The 20943-nt window shown below is 59.7% G+C and overlaps 1 protein-coding gene across 23 annotated transcripts in view; it reads right to left on the bottom strand.

Moving 5' to 3' along the window:
* The window catches only part of CAMTA1 (calmodulin binding transcription activator 1), a 764551-nt gene that overhangs the window by 83122 nt on the left and 660486 nt on the right, over nt 1-20943 (bottom strand). For 22 of the 23 annotated variants that reach the window (XM_079111189.1, XM_079111197.1, XM_079111196.1 and 19 more), the window contains 2 exons: nt 16478-16631; nt 967-1107 (listed from right to left, as the gene is read on the bottom strand). In XM_079111189.1, the coding sequence (XP_078967315.1) occupies nt 967-1107; nt 16478-16631 (295 nt within the window). Of the gene's footprint in view, nt 1-966; nt 1108-13336; nt 13585-16477; nt 16632-20943 lie in introns of those variants that run through there. The other variant, XM_079111187.1, reaches the window with a different exon arrangement.

The following is a 20943-nucleotide window of genomic DNA, read 5'->3' as shown; positions in this document are numbered from 1 at the left end:
GTTCGGCCCCTCTTCGGGACTGAGGCGGGTGGGCTGGGGGTGGACAGAAGCTCTCTGTGCATGGCTCTCAGACCCCAGGACCAAGGATAGTTCTACGCCTGCTCCAGAGGCAGAAAGGCATTTCAGGCTACCCTCCCCACCATTTGGCTCAACCTGGGTCTGTCCTCAGCTCTTTGAGGGACAAAAACCTTTCTAATTCCTAAGCTAGAACAGAGACCCCCATTTTCCTCCCCTGTCCAGCAGGAAAGAGCCCCAGAGCTGAGCACCTCTGAGCTCTGGCCAGGCTGGCTGTGGCTCCTCCCCCATGGCCTCTGACCCACTCCGTCATTATTTTCATTTCATCTGATAAGGGTCACTTAGCTTTTGATAAAAGGGTGAATTCTCTGTTATAGGCTCACCACCGAGACTCCTAAATGCACAAAGACTTTGCAGGGAAGTGACCCGACCCTCTGGTGGAAGTATCCAATTAAGGCAGCCAAGGGAGTGGAGAAGTACATTCCTCAGAGCAATACCATTATCAGACAGGCAGGCACATTAGGATGAGGGCAAGGGACGCCTTCCCATCTTGGAGGAGGCAGAGGTTAAAGAAAGAGGCTTAGCTTGAGTGGTCCCACTGACTCAGGGCAGGTGTCCCTGAAAAACCTCAGCACTAGGGACCTGGGCATGTGCTGAGGATACCGGAGAACAGGGGCCTGGAAGGCACTGCTGGGTGGCCCGAGCCCCAGGGTCTGCACCCCCCCCCAGGGTTACTGTCCACCATTCTTGTGCCCACCCATCCCTGGAGGGAGCCTGGCTCTTTGGGAACTGGTCTCACTTGCCCAGTTGCGCAGGGCAGGGCCAGGGTTCAGGGCCTGCTGCGGGCGCATGTGCTCTGGTGTGGCCTGGTTCCTTGTCCCCACGCCCTCTGAGATCCAGTGGCAGAGCCCTGTGCCTCTGTGCCCAGCTGCCCCCAGGGCCCCAGCTCACCCAGGCTGCCAGTGCAGAGGCAGTTGTGGGTCCGGGGCTGGGGCTTGGTCTGGTGGCTGTCAAGGATCTGCTGCACCAGCTGCTCCACAGAGAAGCCCGAGCTGCTGTTCCCATTGCTGCAGGTCCACTTGATGCCATGGACTGCGGAGAGGGCAGAGCAGAGGGGATGTCAGGGGCCGCAATGGCAGGGGAGGCCCAGTTACTCAGCCTGCTCTGCTGGGGGCCTGGCTCGGGGAAGGATCGCCAGCAGGTGAGGGGAGGAGGGTGGCGGGAGGCGGGAGCTCTGAACTCTTTCCTCGCCTCCCCCTAGGGAAGACCACCTCGAGTCTTGCTTTCATTTTCCCAATGCCCAAGGACACCAGGTGTCTCTTCCAGGGCTGCCAAGTGGAGGAAGAAAGGAGCCAGGCTGAGGTAGGAGGCTTGGCAGAGGCTGGGGGACCTCCCGGGATGGCAGGTGTCTCGCAGAGGCTCAGAGGATGGAGGGTGGCTGGGTGTCCAGTGAGCAGGAGGGCCAGGTCCTTCCCCAGGTGTGTGTGGAAGAGGTCTGTCTGCCTGGGGGAAGACCCTGGCTTCCCACCCTGCTCAGGCTTCCCTGTGAAGGGGTTTGCAGGAGAGGCTGAGAGACGGGACAGACTGAAGGGCCCACATGGCTGGCACAGTTGGAGCCTCAGTGCTAACTGCAGCCCCTGGAGTTGGGGCCACCCCTGCTGGGGCTCGGCTCAGGCCCAGGGGACTGGACTTGGGAAGGAAGTTTCTTGCTGTGAGATCCACACGTGGCTCAGTCTTGGAACGCTGGTGGCAGGTCTCCACGGCAGCTGTCGGTCTCCTTGCTGTTTCTCCTCGTGCTTCACTTGGAACCTCAGCTGTCTTTCAAAGGAAAGAGACACCCAGGCGTGGTGCCCTCCGCAGGAATCCCTCCCTGCGCCTTCCTCCGCCTCCCTTGCCCTCTGCTCCCCTGGAGGTCCGCAGGGCCTTGTTTCCGGCACCTTCACCTTGCCCTCAGGCCCTGCACTCTGACAGGATCGCCAGAAGAACGGGGTGGAGTACTAAGAGGCACCTGACCCCCAGCTTGCTGTACTGCCCCCTTGGAAGACATGCCCACCTGTTTGGAGCGTTCTGTGATGGTGAGTGTGAGGGATGGAGGCATTTGCAGCCCGACTCTCTGCAGGTGGGAAGCACGCTGTCCTGTCTTGGGCTCCTCAGAGGAGTCCTCCCTGCCTCAGGAGGCCCTGGCTCCTGCTGGTGAGGCCTGGTTGAGTTTATTCTCCAAGGGACTCATGCCCAAGTGTTTGAAGTGAGGCCCAGTCAGAGCTGTGGAGCCTCAGCACAGCTACCGCAGCCTTGTGGCAAGTGACCCTCTACCTGGAGGTCCAACACAGATGATAGGCAACAGCGGGAAGGGCCGAGTGGAAGCTCCTGCCTGGCCCTGGCCCAGGGCCCCCCTTGGCCGAGGACCTTTCCAGATTCACTTTGCACGTGAGACAACAGGGGCTCAGGCAGGGGTAATGACACCCCATGTCACATCCAGGGGTTGGAGAGCAGAACTCCGGACTCCCTGCTGCTTGTCACACATACCAGTCCAGCGGTCTTGGTCAGCAGACCCTGGCTATGCCCATGCGCCAGCCCGGAGATTCTGATGTCCTTGGCCTGGAGCGTTCCAGGCATTTTTAAAAGCTCTCCAGGGCCTCCCACATACTGCCGGGATGGAACAGACAGCTCTGTCCCAAGCCTGAGCCCAGCAGGGCCTGCAAGGCCAGGAGCAGATCGGCCTGTGCACTGGAGCTCCACCCACAGGACCTTGAGCACATGCCCATGGCAAGGCCAGGCCAGATGTTCTCTGGGAACCTCCCAGGGGCTTGAATTTGGCTCTCTGGAGAGATGAGCTGTTCTTGGGGCAGTGCCAGTGCCGGCTTCTGGCCTCCTGGCCACGCCCCAGCCAAGGGCCTCGGGCAGGTGGGCTTGCTTTTCTCCCTCAGAGACCTTGTTTGCTCCTCCCCAGGGCAGGCGGCACCTCCCGGCATCTCCCAGCGCCTCTGCCCAGGTGCCTCTGCTGACGACCGTGGCTCAGTCCTCTTTTCTCCTCCAGCCCCTGATGGGGGTGCAGTGTCCACACCCTCTCTGCCTCCTGCTCCCTTCCTTGTGTTGTGAAGGTTATGAAATGAAAACCCAGCGAAGGGTGACAGATTGTGAACAGAGACTTTTTGGATGCTTAATGCAAATTACCCACTGTCTTGGCACATCCAATATGCAGATCGCCTCCCTCCCCCCGGGACCCCCCTCCTCCGAGGCGGTGAGCTGTTAGTACTGAATATCAAATACTATCAAGACGGCTTTTAACGTGTCATGCTCGGCTTCCCGACACGCAATGAATCAGTGGGAAAGGAGATTTCTATGGGGAAGAACGCACGTCATGAAAGGAAGGTTAATAAACACTCATCCTGGCCGTCTTCCCAGGCCTCCCCCTCAGAAAAAGCAGCAAAATGGAAACCACACCAGAGTCCGCTTGATCAAATGTTAAGGTCATGACGTGTCACGTAAGGGAGGTATGGAAAGAGGTGGGGGTTCCTGGAAAAGTAAGCCTCTGGCAGCTCTGAGTCCTCTCTGTCCCCTCCTGCTCACTGTACCTTGCTCCCAGGCACAGTTGGCCATCTGGTCTGGGAGGACAGCATGTTCTAGCCTGGCTCGAACCAAACCCAGGTAGAGGGGCCCTTTCTTCAGCTTCTAGTAGTCCCTGCGCCAAACTGGGGGTGGAGATGGACCTATGCCTGGGGCAGGGGAGAGCCCACACGGGGAGCCGGGGTGGGTGAAAAGCTGACCCCAGCATGGGTGGGCCTCCGCAGGACAGGGGCATCCAGGAGGGCCCCACTGGGCCCTGGGAGCCTGGATGCTGGGCACCTTTAAAACTCCCTCCTGTGGCTCCCCAGCAGCCTGCTGGGGCCTAGGGATGTAGCCCGGGAACGCACTGTCTGATGGGGCTGTCTGCACCATGGCTGCATGAGGACGCGAGGGCAAAGCTGGGGCTGGGGGCAGCTGCACCTGGCCCACTCACCTTGTTTACTCTGATTATGACCTGCAGTGAGTTACTGGCACTTTTGCTAATAGGAATAATCCGAATGAAATCATCGGCAGCAGCGTGTGGCCGTCTGTGGAGAGCATCTTCCACCAACACTCTACCGGAGAGGTGGCTGACCACTGGGAAGAGCAGCCGAGAGGTGGAAGAGAGGGCAGCAGCCAGGGGGCGCAGGGGGACGGAGCCAGGCACACCCGATTTCCCCGCAGATGGACTGAACCGTTCCCTGCGTTCTCAGCCCTGGCCCAGTGCGACTGCATCGTGTACGGGGCTTTAGGTCACACAAGTGGGGTCCCCTATTGGACAGACTGGAGTATGTAGGAGAAAAAGAGGGGACTCCAGGGGCACTTGGTCACAGAGAGAAGGCCATGAGAGGACAAAGGGAGAAGGCAGGCGCTTGCAAGTCCTCCTCGGAAACCGGCCCTGCTGTCACCTTGATCTTGAGCTCGCAGCGTCCAGAGCTGTGAGGCAATACATTTTGTCATAAGCACCCATCCGGGGTGCTCTGTTGCGGCAATGTGCCGGCCTGTTTTGTGCTGCTATAATAGATCACCACAGGTGGAGGTTTATAATGAGCAGAAATGTCTTCCCATAGTTGTGGGGGCTGGAAGGGCAAGATCAAGGCAGAGGACCCAGCAAGGGCTTTCTTCTGGCTTCTTCCCGTGGGGGAAGGGGACAGATAAAGACCCCGTTCCTGAGAGCTCTTTTTAGAGTGGACTTAATCATGCCCGCCTCCTCTACCACCTTAAATCTCGCCCTCCTTCTAGCACAGCCCAGCTAAGTCTCCACTGCCTCCTGGAAGCTTCCCTGGTACTCCACCTCTGGTGCCCGTCCCCACTGCAGCCAGAGTCTCCATCAGGACTTGCTGAGCTGTCCACTGTGCTGTCCTCCAAGCTTAAAACCATGCCTGGCACATAGTAGATGCTTAATAAAGGTTGGTTGAATGAATACACGTGTGGCCAGTGTCTCCATCCATCATGCCCTCTCTGCACCGTTCCTTTTATTTCTTATTAGTTCATTCTCCCCCATCCCCTACAGTGAGTTGTAAGGGGACCTCCTGTCTCAATCACATAACAGCAAAAATAATGATATTTACTGAACATACTGGGCACCATGTGAGTTACTAGATGTTGACTCCTTTACAAAAATAAATGGCAATACCCTGCACCCCAATGGCGCATCGACTGTGGGCAGTGCCCTGGGCTGGGTGGCCTCACGCAGAGCTGCAGTTCTCGAGGTGTGGCCTGCCCCACCCAGGGTGTTGGAAACACACATTCTCAGTTTCTGTCCAGACCACTGATCTGGGCCTTTTGGGGTTTGGATGCACACTTGTTTGAGAACCACGGACAGAGATGTCACTCATCTCGATTATTCTTTGAGGCAGAATTATTATTCCATGCTGTCCCAGTGAAGACCGAGACTCAGATTAAGTTACGTAACTTCCCGAGGTCACGCAGCAGATCAGTGGGGCTGGGAGGGGTCGCAGAGTCTCGCTTTCTCAGTGGGCCGCCATCCTGGCTTGCATTCTTCCCTGGAAATTCTGGACGGCCGATCAGTGGCAGAGAAGATGGAGATTCCCCTCCAAGTGCAGGGTACTCACTCCATTCTCTGGAGAGGAGTGGCTTCCCCAGCAGCACCGGGGACGCAGAACACTCAGGCAGGGCTAGGTGCCTCGTCCCCTCCTGGAGGCTGTCCTGTCTCTCACCCCCTCTGCTTCAGAGGAAGCAGAGCTGTTTCCAGAGAGCTGGGTCCCACCTGTGGCTGGGGAGGAGGGTGATAAGGGACGGAAGCTCCTGTCCCTGGCTCCTCCCTTGTGATTTTCCTCAGTGGGGCTGGTGAGGAGGGCAGCCAGGCCCTAATGAGCAGCTGCTCAGCTGGCCAGCCACCCAGACCAGGGCAGAGGCTCTTCCCCTTTAGGCCCCAAGGGTGCAGGGAGGAGATGGGAGGTCAGACCTGATAAGGACCTGCTCTCCGGCCATCCAGAGCAAGCAACGCGGTGGAGGGAGGAAGAGGCCTCAGCAGGCTCAGGCCTGTGGGCTCGGCGGGGGAGCAGCCTGGGGTCTCCGAGAGCTGTGCCTTGTTACCCCCTCCGGCAGGCTGGGTGCAGGTTACGGGGGTATTTAGGGGACACTTCTAGACAGGCAAAGAATTCAAAGGAAGGCTTCACCCAGGCAGCAGGGATTCGGCAGCATTTGGCTCTGAGTCAGGCCTCTTCACCTGGACGTGAGGCGTGGGGCTGGGGAGTGGACCCCGAGTGAGGGCCTGGGGCTGAGGGGTGCCTCCTCTTGGTGGCCTGTGCAGGTCACCCTTCCATTTCTGACAGGGCTACCCGGTGCAGCCCTCCTGACCACAAGGCAGCCCTCTGAGCTTGCTGCTCCTGGGAAGAAGGGGCTGGACTCAAGAGCCCTGGGGCAGCGGGGCAGGCCGGCGGGCGGGACCAGGGCCACACATGGCCACAGCTCTTCTCACACACGTGACCTCAGGAAGAACTTTGATCCCTCTGAATGTCGCTTTCCTCATGGGTCTTCCTTCTCCAAGAGACTTTGAGGACACCCTGATAAGCTGGATTCTGATTTGGTGGCATCCACAGGACATCCAAAGCTGCCGGAGAGAGGATGATTTCTGTTCTGAAAAATCACGCTGGGAAGACTGGAAAGGAATCGGACAGGGGGTCAGAAAGGAAGCCTCCGGAAGAGCCCCCTCAGCCCTGGGGACCCAGGAGCCTGTGAGAGCTGGGCCACCTGTCCCCTTTGCTCTGCAGGGCAGTGTGTTCTGGAAGGATGACAGAGCTTTGGTCTCCACGGTGACGGAGCAAGCAGCACCTGCTGGAATTGACATTTGGCCTTTCTTTGCACAGGAAGACATTCCTTTGGAGCTGCAGCTAGCAGGTGACAAGGACAAGTGGTGGTGTCTCGTCCTGGGGGCCCTCCCCCTCCTCCTTTCCAGCCTGGGCTCATCCAGCACCTGCCACCCCAGAGAGACCCGTATGAGGGCCAGTGAGTTCTTGTCCAAACAGGTCGTCTGGGAGATGGACAGGGTGCTATGTCTCAAGTGGACACGCCCAGGCACACCTAGACGGGGGGTCACTACTGTGAACCATGAGGCAGAGGCAGCCAGGCGCCTGTGGGGGGCGGAATGAGAGCCCCCACGGATTCCTCGGAGTTGTTGATGCTGGAAGGCCGTCACCATGGCAACAAGGTCACAGGGAAATGGCAGCCACATTGCTTTAGTTTTCACTGTATTCTCGTTGACAGGAATGAAGACCCTGCTTCTGATTTCTTGGTTCGACTGGACGAAATCTTCATGAGATTTCACTGCTCGTGCCCAGACACCCGCACGCTATTCAATTTCCTCATCTCACCACTCAAGTCTCATTCTCCTGTTGGTCCTGAGGACAAAATTTCAGAAACCTCATTTCGAGGAGCGCAGAGCTGAGAGGGGCCGGGATGGACTGTGTGCTGGCCACGTGTGTGGGGACCTGTGAGCTGTGTCCTGAGTCACCCTGTGATCGGCAGGTGGCACTGTTGGGACGTGGGCATCAGGGTCCCCCTCGCTACCAGGAGGCCCGGGCTCCATTCCAAGCTTACCCCCCCCCCCCCCCCCCGAGAAGAGTCTGGGGCACAGCTGTGGGCTGGGAACTTACCCTGGCCATGTTGTTTCAGGTGGGACCGACCAGGGGTGATGGGTAGAGACAGGAAGTTTGAGGTCGCCCAGGGGATTGCAGCTGGCCAGGTCTCCAAGGTCAGGAAGTTCAGGCTCGGGGAATGGCACTCCCTTTGCCGCTGCACTTGGCCTCCCAGGTGGCCTCCAAGGAGCTTAGTGACATCAAGAGTGGCCCTGGCTGAGCGTTTCCACTCGGCCGAGCTAACTGGACCCACGATGTGGCTTTTCTGGAGGTTCTCTGAGTCTCCTCCTGATGTGCTAAGTGGCTCATTCCTGAGGCTGGGAATTCTTTGCACAGTTGTGCAGCATGGACGGCGGAAGCTCCGCTGTGTGGCAGTGGGGGATGCTACTCCACCTCCGTGAGCCCGAGGCCTCTGGAATACCTTCTCCCCTTTGGGTGTGACCACAGCCCGGCCTCCCGGCCCTGCTCAGACCCCGTCTGTCCAGCTCCTCCAGGCCACTTGGAGGTGGGGGCAGGAGGCGGAGTGCTGTTCTGGACAGTTTCTGTCTTGCTTTTGGTAAGGCTGCTCTGGAGGCTGGGACTCAGGTGCCCTCCCGGCGTCCAGAGGTGCTGCCCAGAGGAGGCTCCCTCTAGCGGGCAGGCCTGTCCGTGCAAACCTGTGTGGCCCAGAGCCTTTGTGAGAGAGGCTTGCGATCTGAAGGCTTAAACCTTAGCAACAATTCCAAATGTGACCAAGCCACCCCAGGTACAGAGCAGCGTGCAGAATCAGCTCCTGGGCGTCGGGCTGGGTGGAGACAGGGCTGCACATCCCCATCATCTTCAAGGCCACTCTACAAATGGTGAATGGAAAGAGGAAGCAGGCAGGGCCTTCCGTGACAGCAGAGGTACGCGGCACAGAGCAGCCAGAGTGGCGAGCAGCCAGGGAGACAGATCAGAGGAAGGGTTTCTCTTTCAGTCCTCCTCGGCCACAGGAGCTCAACAGAACCCAGCCTGAGGGGGAGGAACGCGCAAAACCACCCCGAGTCCTGGCAGGAGCAGGGCCGGGTCCATCGGAGAGCCAAGTGACCCTGCCTGCTCCCTGCCAGCAGCTCCTAACCCAGGGCTACAGCAAAGTGCCCAGGGAAATCCTCTCCAGGCACCGTCCCCAGCACCCCCACGACATGGGTCCTATGGACACAGGCAGGGAGTAGGGCTTTCACCCCTAGGGACAGAGCTGCTGTCTCTGGTCCTGGACCTGCTTGGGGATGTAGATGTGCTTCCTTTGACGCTCAGATCGATGCTCCAGAATTTCTTGTGTGTTCAAGTGAACAAGTGCCCAGGAGACCCCACTGTGCACCAGCACCAAGTCTGCAGCTGCACACCACCGGAGCTTCAGGATAATGGCTCTTCACCCAGTGTCCAGGGAAGGACCTCAGGGGTCCTGGAGCACTTGGAGATTGTGTCCCCAGGTCTTGGTGAATGTTTGCAATGCCACCCTCTGGAGTCTCCATAAGAAAACTGGTGATCTTCAAACACTTCCCCCACACCTGGGGGTGAGAACCAGCTGACCCCTAGAGGCCTGCAGTCTCCAAAAGGTGCTGACCCTGCTGTCCGGACAGGGTCCCAGGTTGGCCTCACCAGAGCAGCTTAGGCTGGGGTTTCTCAGACAGTGTGGTCCAGCATGAGAATCTGGTTTAAAAAAGTCCCAATCCCGGGGCAGCTCCAACGTGGAATCAACACTGGGGGGGCCCTGCACCTGCCTCTTCGCCTGCCCGGGTGGTTCCCAGGTGAACCCCTGCTCTCGCCCCAGAGCCACCTGGTGCTCAGGCTCTGCTGTGCCTTCACAGATTTGGGGGTAAAACTACAGCCCCAGAGCCTGACTTTGAGCCCCTTGCTGCTGTCCTGGGAGTCTCACTCCAAGGTGGGGACGCTGGACGGTATTTCTGTGAATCCTCACATGCTTTCCAATGATAGCCTTCTCCAGGCTGCCCAGCTGCACTGCCCCACCAGCTCCTTTGCTACTGCTGACCGCCCTCCTCCCCAACAGGATCTGGTGGAGACTTAGGAACAGGTCCTCCTGGGCAGGGCCAAGCCCCCTGTCCATCCATCTCATGGCTAGCCGGGTGGTGTCTGATGAGGACAGATTGAGTAGGAGGACAGGAGGGACGTAGCCCTCCCCAATCTACCCACTCCAGCATCTCAGAGAAGGTGCTCATGGCCCTACCCCCTCCAGAGCCCAGGAGAGCTGGGCCTGGCTCCAGCCCTGCTGCTGTCACCAGCCACCAGGTGGCGCTCACCGACCAGGAACGGGTTCAGAGAGGCCCAGGAAAGGAAAGCCTTTGTTGATTTTACTTCTTGATATTCTATAATCACCAGGATTACAATCTAAGCAAAACACCAAAACAAATAAACACAACCCCCCTTGCCGAGTCTTTGGTCTTTGTCTGAAAAATTGTGAAAAACAACACATGTGAATATACAACCCAAGGTTTGGGTGTTGGCATCAGCTGGGCCTCCTGGGCAGTGGAGAGGCAGGGGCCCTGGACACTACTCTGCTGGCCTCCGGCCTTCCAGGGTTCCAGGAGCTTCAGAAGGAGGCAGCTGCTTCCGTCTCCCTTCTCTGCTGCTGCGGCACAACTCAGCCAGTGGGGTCCCCATCCACAGCCTCTGGGCTCCCTGCACTGTCTCCCTCCTCACTGTGCTGGAGGGTGCTCTTTCTGAGAGTGCCTGGTGAGCAGACCTGGCTTTGGTGACTCCACACACTGCAGCAAAGACAGAGGCACTGGGGTAACTGAGGACTGGTGGGAGCCATAATAGCACCCTCAAAACCCACACTCACTTGGCTCTGTCCTCTATGGAGGATGGCCTCCACCCTGCCATCTACATGATGTTCACCCCCACTCAACTTGGACCTCCCAGCTCACACTCAACATGGCCTCCACCCCCACACTCAACATGGCTTCCCAGTTTACACTCAACATGGCCACTACTCCCACACTCAACCTGGACCTCCCAGCTCACACTCAACATGGCCTCCACCCCCACACCCAACCTAGACCTCCCAGCTCACACTCAACATGGCCTCCACACCCCCAACTCAACATGGTCTCCACCCCACACTCAACATGGCCTCCACCCCCACACTCAACCTGGACCTCCCAGCTCACAGTCAACATGGCCTCCAACCCTCCAACTCAACATGGCCTCAGTGGCCTCACACCCAAAATGGCTTCCAACCCCTTACATGGCCTCTACCCCTTGCACTCCCCATCCCTCCACCCCTTCCTACCCACCATCTGCTCCAGCCCCTTGACCCAACATGCCTCCAGCCCCACACCTACCCTCTGCTCCACCCTCACACCCATCATGGCCTCCATCACTTCTTGCCCAGCCCTGTAAGGCCCACCTGACAAGTCCCAGGGCCTGTACTACACCTCCTGTTTGCTTTTCCTCTGTTCCCGCTCCTGTGTCCCTGCCTGGAACCCCTTTGGCCTCCTGTGTGCTCCTGGATCCCACAGGCTCCTCAGGCCCAGAGCGGGGCCCTCCTTCTGTCAGGATGCCGGAGCCCACCACGCTGCTGCATGTCAGGGCTGCCAGCTCTGCCCGCAGTGCCCACCAGGCTGGGCTGCCTCTTGGCTGGGCTCCCTGAGGGCAGGGCCTGGCATTCTCGCTGGCACCTCCCTGGGGTCCAGCCCTGGGCGACTGAGCAGAACCTCTGACAGCCTGCTGGAGCCCAGTTTGGGCTGGAGGAGGCCCCCAGGGACTGTCCAGCTGGCCTCTGGTGGCCCCTGCAGGGCAGCGCTTGGCATGCGCTGACTGCTGGGCAGGTGCAGGCTCTGGAGACAGCGGGCGCTCTGTCTCGGGTGGCTCCTCCTGTGCTGTGGCTGCCGTCTGGACTCTCTGTGCTCTTCATCTGTGATGTCATTTAATGGCCACAGGATGCCGGGGCCACTATCGTCCCTCTGCTGGAAGGAGGGTGTGGGGGCTCAGAGAGGCCAGGACACCTACCAGGAGGGGATCCGGTTCACCCCGGCCCAAGACTCCGTCAAGCGGCAGTCTACTCCTGGAAGTTCTTCTGCATGTCTTTCCTCTGCCCTTGCTGCTGTCCAAGCCCAGCAAGCCACTTCTCAGGGGCAGTGCTCGGTGTGTGATGTGGCCTGGCTGGAGCCTGTCTCTGTTAGTGCCATTGGTCTCTACCTCCGGGCACAGAGGCCAGGCTGCTTTGGGAGTAAGTGCCGGGGTGGGGGCTGTAGAAACAAGCATCTCCCCTGCGAGCTCACGTGTGTGGCATGTCCCTGCACACGTCGCTGGGGTGGAGAGGCAGCTGTGTACGTGCGTGAGGCGGGAGGGCGTGGCACCGTGGCCAGGGCAGCGTGGCCAGGGCAGGCCTGGTGCAGGTCTGGGGCCAGGCCGGCTCCCCAGCCAGCCTTTCCGCTTCACCTCCCAGGGTTGCCCAGGCCACAGGGGCCTCGGGGCTGGGAACGGCACAGGGTCCAGGAGGGCGGGTAGTGCCAAGGCCAGGGTGGTGGACAGAGCTACCCAGTGACCTCTGGGGCTGGGGAGGCCTTGCTTGGTGCGGCAGGACTATCCAGCCAGGCACTCCAACAGTGTTCCGGGTGGGCACGGCCGACAGGATTTCCACTTGGATGGCTGTGAACACAGCTTTAAAGTCCCACCCTGGTTCCTCACCCCGGGCTGTCTGGGAAATGGCTGGCATGTCTGTCCTTGTCTGGCTGCCAAGAAATGGGGCCGAGCAGAAGGTCACAGGCTCGCAGAGGGCGAGGGTGGGCTCCAAGGGGGTGGGCTCCCTGCCCCCTCTGAGTCCACACTGGAGGCTGGAAGGTGGGGCAGGTGGCCCAGAACACTAAGCAAGTTTTCCACCAGCCTGAGCCCAGCCCCCACTCAGTTGAGTCTCGGAGGCTGACCCAGGAGGGAGCCCTGCACCTGCTGGGCGCCTCGCTCACACCGGGCAGCCTGCCGGTGGCAGAGCCGGGCTCACCAACCAGCTGCCTTGGAAGAGACCCTGGAATATCCAGGATGAGACGTGCTGAACTTCAGCTGGTGTTCATTGGAGTCCTATAAGCTCCAGTTGTCAGACAGGACCCCAGACACCCATCCCGGCCTGGAACTGAGATGAGCAGGTCTGTGCACCATGAACCCACCAGGGAGCGCAGCCTGGAACCGTCCACACGCAGAGCTGCATTCCTCAAAGTGCTTGGCAAAGGCTTCCCAGATTTCTTTGCAACCAGGAGTGGCCATATGACAAAAAATTTTTTCCAGTGACATATGAGTGGAAATTATGTGTGCACCTTCTGGGACTTATCCTTAAAGGGAAGATTCCCCTGCACTTTTTCATCTCTCTTCTCACTGACTGAAAAGCAGTTGTGATGGCAGGAGCCGGAGCAGCCACCGTGGGTCACCAAAAGGGCATAACTCCCTAAGAATGGCAGGGCAGCCAGAGGGAGGAGCCTCAGCGGCTGATCCTTACATGGGGCCTGTCCTACCAACCCCACACTGCAAAGTATGCTAAAGGGAAGTAGGCTTCTGTTTTATTGAAGCCACTATTATTTTGGCCTTTTTGCTAGCAGCAGGACTGTATTCTGATTACTGTGGAAGGGGTTACAGAGGACCGGAAGGATCTCTGGGAGCATATTGGGAATTCTGTCAGACTTCTTAAATCTTTTTTCCTGTGTGTTTTCTATCTGGAGAAGGCATTCCTCAGACGGTAGGTTGAAGAGAAGCTCCCTTCCATCCGAAGGGCAGAGCCGTAAGAATCAAGGTAGGACCCCCAGAACCAATCTGCCTCAGGAACCGGTGTCTGTGGGGTTCCCAAGGCACCAGCACGGTGAGCTCCACCTTGCGACAGGCGAGGCACGGCTGCGAGACCAGAGCTTCCCTTCCTGCCGATAAGCACGACATTTTGATTAAGGCACTGACGATTCTGCTGTGGGGCAGAGAAATTTGGAAACATCAGGAAATCAGACTGAGGTCTTTGAAGGCGTGTGATTCATGTGACGACGGGATGAAGCTAATGTGCCTGGCTGCCACGTCGGGTGGCTCGCCAGACCCTGGAACCAAAGCGGACGGCTTCTTGGCTCTGGGCACACCTGTGGTCCCCGCCGGCGAGCCCCACGCCTGATGGGCATCTGAAGTCTTCGCGGAACCACGTTCCCGGCTGTCTCTGTAACCAGAGCTGTGCACAGGCAGGCTGGCTGGGAGCGAGGCTGCTGCTCGGCCCCCGCCCCCCGAGACACGGAGAGCCCAGCATTTTTAGATTTATGGGGAGTTTGTTGTCGTTTTACATAATTTCCTTGATGCACTGCAGATTTCTGAACAGGCGCTCACAGGCCCTCCGGTTAAGCGTACGAGGCCGATGCAGGTCTGCGTTCCACCTCCCAGTGTCTCCGGAGCCTAATTCCCCCATCCTGCCCGGAGGCGGCGCTCCTGTCTGGTGGGCGGGCAGCTCCTGGGTGCTGAGGTGCCAGGGACATGGTGAGGGACGGCCTGGGGAGAAGAGCTGTTGAGGAGAGACAGGCCAGGCCAGAGCTGCGGCCGCCTCGGAAGGTGCCGCTTCCTGGGAGCATCTCTTGGCGGGTCCCTGGCTTGCGCCGTCCCTGGCACTGTTGCTGGGGCCAGCTGGCTGCTCCTGGCTGTGTGTGGATGGGCCTTTCTCTGCTGAAGGGGCCCTAATTTGCCAGTGGAATCTGACAGGAGAAACTCCTTCAGGTGAAGAAGGGGAAGGGAGAGCAGGCCAGAGAGCGGGAAGAGGGGTCCTTTCCCCAACCCTTGGGGCACAGCTGCCCTCTCCAACAGTGGACGCTGACGACTGGGACAAGGGGCAGAAGCACCTGGACTCTGGCCACCCTGAAGCACCTGCAGTAACTCTGTCTCCCAGGAAATGGAATGGAGGCAGAGCCTCTGCCTTTGGTCATGGACACAGGCCAGGAGCTGACTGGCTGGAAGGAGCTGGTCTGGGGACAGAGGGCCCTGGATTCTTTGCCTTTGCAGAAGGGGAACTGAGAGCGGAGAGGGCAGTGACTGGCCTGCAGTCACACAGTGAGGCGGCCACAGAACCAGGCTGCGGGCCCAGCTGACTCCCCAGCTCTTCTGACTGCCCTGGCCAGGTGGTACCTGGCCCAGGAGAAAGGGCGAGCAGACCAGGGGTGCTCAGAGGCAGAGCCCCTCCTCCTGAGCCAGTCCGCGCCCCTCGATGCTGAATCAGAAGTGGGGGCAGGACCCCTGGCGCCGGCCCACTGCTCTGGCCTTGGGAAGGTGTCCCCGGGTGGCCTCAGCTCCAGGGCCTTTGTCGCTCGGGCCCCTGCTCATAGTCCAGGGTTATTTCTGACGGCCATCTGCGAGCCTGGCGCTGTGAAGAGAGCAGGAGGGACTTGGGGAGTTCTCTGCAGAGCTTCCAGAGCGTCTTGCCTGCTGCATGGGGAACAGGCCTGGCTGCTACCCCAGTTAGTCTCCACAGGCTGATCTCGCACTGGTGTCTTCCCTGGGGGTCTCGAGGAGGCCCTGTGCGGGGTGCGTGTGTGGGGCCTGTAGGAAGGGGCTCTGGAGGCTAGCTCTGCAGGGGAGGGGTGGGTGAGCAGATGAAGGCAGGAAGCAGAGGGGAGACAGACCCGGAGGTGCCCAGAGGGCAGAGCCTCAGGGACAGAGGTGCAGGGCTAAGGGGAAGGGGCTGCAGCCGCGGCCAGAGCTGTGCACCCAGGGGCGTCAAGCACTGGGTGCTGAACCAGAAGGGGGACCTCTGGACGCAGGAGGGAGATAGTCAGAGCTATAGTGAGGCACGCAGCCCGCACCCAGAAGGCCCCTGGCCCGCCTGGTTCCAGGTTCCAGGCAGCAGCACCGAGCGCAGACTGGCCAGATCACCTCCCAGGGCACTTGGCTCAGGAGGACGGCACGAGAGGAAGCTCTGCCTTGCCAAGCTTTCCCCTGGCAGGGCCTCTCTTCCCAGAGAGAACCCTTGGTCCCTCCTGACCCTCATCCCAGTCTTGAGGCTGGGGGCAAATGCTCGAACTGCGCACCCAGGAGACTCGGGATGCACTGATCACTGCAGGTGGTCCTGGGCTCAGTTCAGTCCCCCAGGAAAGGACGTTGTGACTTTGCTGTGTGTGGGGGACGACAACTGCGCCTTCCCTGCAGCCAGCCCCAAGGTGGCCCCGGTTTGGAGGGAACCACACACGGGCTCCCTGGTCCTGAACGTGTGGGCTTTTCCCTGAGCTGGGGAGACAGCCCTGCACCCCGGGGCCCTGTTGGCACCGGCTGCCCCACGCTCCTCTCAGGCCTGGCAGACCTGGGTCTGTCCTTCCGAGCCCAGCTGTCAGGGCTGGAGAGGCACTGAGAGCCCTAGAGGGGCCAGGAGCTGTGGCCCACAGAAGCCAGGGACAGCCGGGCCTCAGCCTCCTGGATTCGCTCTGACCTGCATTCAGTGATTTGCACCTGGCGGCTTCAGAAAGCTCTGCCTCGCTGACAGAATGAGATCCAGCTCCTTCACCATCAACCGCTCGCCCCCAGTCTGGGCTGAGGCAGGCTGGGCTCAGGTCCCTCCCTCCCTGGCCCGCTTGCCTCCTGTCTGGGCATGGAGGACACGGGCCCGGGGCTACGCTCGGCTCTGTTGCTTTGTGCTCTAAGCCTCACCTTTCCCATCTGTCGTGTGGACCTGACATCTTGTGCCTGAGTGTCACAGAGGACGCTCCTGGGGATCAAGGCGACTCAGGAGCGCCAGTGAGCACTATGAAAGCCAGGTGGGCTCCGTGGCTGGGACCCCATGGCCGCGGGGTCCTCCCTGGACCCTCCTGATGGCACTGGCTGGTCCCCGTGTGGCTACTCACACATGGGCTTCAGCTGCCCGATGAGCTCCTCCTTGGTCCATTTGGCCCACTCCTTCTTGTCGGTGTTGATGGAGCAGAGGATGGGGCCGCAGGGCTTGCCGCAGTCCTCGATGGCCGGCACGTTCAGGTAGTGCACCAGGACGATGTCGGGGTTCTGGGGGGAGAGCACAGAGACTGGCAGCATACGGCGGACAGAGGATGTCCCAGGGCAGGGACCGTCCCCACGGGGCTTACGCGGCTTGGGCACAGGATGCTGGGATGTGGGCGATTCTCTGCTGGGGGTGTCCTGGGTAGTGTGGGAAGGTGCCACCTCCCTGGCCTCTACTGCCTGGGCCATTAACCTCCTCTGTGACGACTGGAGCCGTCTTCAGACATTGCCCAGTGTCCCCTGGGTACCGCTGACCTCCAGGGCAGTTGGAAGCATGTGACCAAGGTCCCCATCTGCGAGGCCAGCTGCATCTCTGCCCAGCCCCCTCCAGCAGCTGCCCCACTGTCCCTCGCCCCGCACCTGATGCCCGTGTCCTCGTCACAGCTTGCGGGACCTCCCCCACAGGCGCCATCCTGCCCTTCTTCCCGAGGCCCCTGCTTCTTGGGGCCAGGGACTTCCACCAGCAGCCAGGGGTCTCTCCCTGCACACAGCTCCACCCACACTCACCACTGCAGCTCACCCACTAGGCAGCGGCCACCCAGGGTCTCGGACACCTCCTTGGAAGCCCCTTTGGGGCTTGAGAATGGGAAGGCCTCCTGATGGGGCTGCAGACCCCAGGACCCCGAGAGCCCCCAGGTGGTTCTATTTAAAGGGCCTGCTTCCCCAGAAAGTACAATCTGCAGCACACTTTGTCCCTTTCTGCCCACTACTTTCTGATAGTGACAGGCCAAGGGGCCTTTGGGGCTCTTCCCCTGGCCCCCCAAGAAAGTGAGGCTGTTAAGTCGGGTGCAGTGGCACACGCCTGTAGTCCCAGTGGCTCAAGAGGCTGAGGCAGGAGGATCGCAAGTTCAAGGTCAGCCTCAGCAACTTAGTGAGGCCCTGAGTAACTCAGCAAGACCCTGTCCCAGAAAACAAAACAAAAAAACAAAGAAAAGGCAGCGGTCAGGCTGTTTATTGAGCCTGATGAGTTTGTTAAAAACAATCACATCACTTCACAGAAGCACCTGGACACACCTGGAAAGACCTAGCTGAACCCTTGGACCCCAACCCAGAGATAGTTCTTGAGCTAATACTTCTTGCATGATCCTAAGGAAACGAATGAGAATATATGGAGATCTGCAGGGAAGGACAGAAGAGGCCGAGCCTGCCCTGCTTTTCCCGGCTCACGTTGAGGCCCCAGCATGGGATGGGCAGGGCCGGGCGGGGAAGGCCAAGTCCGTGGCTGTTTTTTTGGAGGTGGTCAGAGCAAAAGTATGAAATGAATATATGAATCGATTAAGCCATTAATAAATAAAGACTCAAGGCTACACCACGACCAGTGTGGGAAGGTAGACGCGCATAATTTAAAAGGATTTCCAATAAGGGTTGAAACGCAGTTTTTTCTTGCCAACGCTCAGTTAACCAGGAAATTAAATCAACGCCAACTGGAGTCCTGTTGTTCCTGGCAGCTTTTCGGGATTGCGGGACTCACATTCCTTAATAATAATGATAATCCCTGACGTCGCCACAGCACTGTGTTCTTTTCAAAGCACTTTCCAGCCATTATCTCATTCGGGCCCGTGCTAGCCAGGGAGGCGGGCTGGGCAGGGCAGGGCAGGGCACCCTCTGTCTGGAGACGAGCGGGGCAAAGCTCGCCCACAGCCCAGTGGCTGGCGAGGGACAGGGCCTGGGCTGGACGCCAGGGCTCTGACTCTGAATTCCAGGCCTGCCAAGGCATCTGGTGGCCTCTTTTTGTTTGGCCCAAATGCTTTCCCACCTCCCGTTTCACTTTATCCTCGCAATACGCCCAGGAGGTAGGTGGGCTGGACGGATCTGCCATGACTGTCGCACGGATGGAGCGACCGAGCGGCTTGGGTCCTGCTCCTGCCTTCTTCCCACAGAGCAGTGGGCTGGCCCCCTGGGCTGGGGCCGGGCTGGGCGCTCCTGCTCTAGCCTGGCCTGCTCAGTGGCAGTGCCAGCTGCCCAGCAAGGTGAGGCAGGATCAAAGGGCCACGGGGCCAGCCGGCTACCTGGGGCTTCCTCTGATCCCTGTCCCTGGAGCTGGAGCCTGGCCCCCGCAGGAGGGAGCTGGCAGGTCAGCCCCGGGGAGATGAAAGGCTGCAGCCTCCTGTCCAGAGCCTCGCTGAGCTGAGCACAGCCTGGGCGCCTGGGAAGGGCTGCGGGAGGCTAAGGAGGTGCAGACAAGGGCCTGCTCGCTAAGAAGCCCACCCCACACCCTGGAGATCCTGCTGCTTCTGGAAGCTCTGAGGTCTGCCCGCAGGTCCGGCCTCCACCTACCCTCCGAGGACAGGGCCAGGATCCCCTCCTCGTCTTGGAAGCTTCCCCTCTGCCTTCCCTGCCCCCAGACAGGATGGACACCATCTTTGTTGTCTACACATCTGCTTCATCTCCTCAATCTCGGAGATGAGGATACCACAGCATCTGGCATTATCAGGTCTGGAGAATTGAAATAAGCTGAATTATGACCTCTGGTCCTTCTGCCTCCCAGACTTGGGATCTCTGGACATTGGGGTCTATGAAGGACAGGGAAGTACTTCTGAACAGGCCCTGCTAGACAGCTACAAAGCAGGGCTGGTTCTTAACCTTCTCTAGATGTGAGTCCTCTCTGAGAACCCATGAAGGCTGTGGGCGCCTCACCCTGTCCCTGAAAATCACCCCAAGGCACATCGACCCTCCAGGGACTCACAGATCCAGTGGGGGTGGGGACCCCACAATGGTAACCACCAACTTCCGGATTCTAGATCTGCTGCCTTCCAGCTGTCAGGAGCCAGACACGTGGTCCCCTCAGGACTCGCACAGCCTTCCTTTCTGGGTACTTCAATGCATGAGCAGGAAGTCCCCCCCCGGGAGGGTTGGGAGACTGGGTTTGAGTCGGAAGGGAGCAGGTTGCACTGTGTTCCTGCGGTTCTGCCTTTGACCTAGACTCCACCCCTGAGCGCCAGCCCGGTGTGCCCTGGGCTGGGACTCTCCAGGTGAGTGTTGACTGTCCACTTCCTGGCCGGGGGCTGGCTTTCACACAGAGAGGGGTTGAGGTATTTTTAGAGATTTGGGGCACGTATCCCTTCTTGGCAACATTGTGATTTTTGTCACTAGTTACACATCTTGTGGGGTGTTTTGGCCTCCTACAGGCCCTCCATGCTGCCCGTGGCTGTGCCATGGACTCGGGATGCGGTCAGCTCTGCCCTGGGCTGTGGATTTCCAGGAAGATGCTAGAGGCTGCCCCCTAAGTGAGCATGACCTTTGAAGAGGAGCCCCAAGTGTCCTGGAGTTCGCCTGGTGGTAAGGCCAGGGGGAGTCCGTCCACTGCGGAGGCCCCGTCCATAGCAGGGGAGGGGGTCACGGGAGTCTCAGGAAAGTCCCAGAGTCCTTTGGGAAGAGTCATAGGCTAGGAGATTCCATCCCTGCTTCCTGGGCCTTCAGGCTCCTCGTCTGGAAGTGGAGACAGGCCCCACCTTCCTCCCCAGGGCTGCAGAGGGAGCCCGGTCAGCGAGTACCCCAGGATGGCCAGAGCCCTGCTGTTCTCACCACCGACTGCCACCCAAACCAAACCAACCAACCAAAAGAGGCCTGCGGGTTTCCTGAGAACAACAGAGGTTGGCCTCCAGCAGGCTGTCCAGCCGCTCAGGACTCCCTGTGCTGCGCCCTGGTTCTCCCTGCACATGCCCCTTCCTCGGTGGGCAGCCCACCCGCCCGCTCGCTCTCCTCAGTGACCTCATTCAGCTTCCTGGCCTCCAGTCTACCCAATTCTGAGGGCCCAGATGCCCCTCTCCAGCGCGGACTCTCAGCTCCTCCCCAGGCTGGCCCCAGCCCCGCAGCCCCGAACCTGCAGCCCTCCTCCCGCTCCGCACCAATCCAAGCCTCCCCATCCCCAAGCCGCCTGACCCCGCTGCTTGGCCCCAGGTGCCCGCACCCCATCTCCACAGTCCAAACCTCACTCCCTCCCCTGGGCCTCGCCCTCCGCCCTCCCGCCCTCCTCTCCCTATCTGCTCGCAGCATGCTCGCTGGCCCCCTGCTCCTGCCTGTCACTCAGTCCGTTCCTGCTGCCTAGTCCCTAAATCTCCTGTGTTCTTGTCTGGGCTGGTGAGCTCTGTGCCTCAGGATGGGATGGCTCAGTGTCACCCCCTCGTGAGAACCTTCTCTGGGGACACCCATGACCCAGTGGCTGTCCTGCCAGGCTCCAGACCCTGCAGCCTCTGCAGCCTTCACACCCATCTGCTCAATGACTTCTCAGGTTTCACCTGTTTGCCCAGCTGCAAGTGTGCTTTCTGCATGGCTGGGACTCTGTTCACACAGCAGCTCTGCCTGGCCTGCTGCTGGT

This window comes from Sciurus vulgaris, assembly GCF_902686455.1.
Source record: "Sciurus vulgaris genome assembly, chromosome: 1".
NCBI lineage: Eukaryota > Metazoa > Chordata > Mammalia > Rodentia > Sciuridae > Sciurus > Sciurus vulgaris.
The sequence above is the reverse complement of the archived record's forward strand: the minus strand, read 5'-3'. Positions and strand labels throughout refer to the sequence as shown.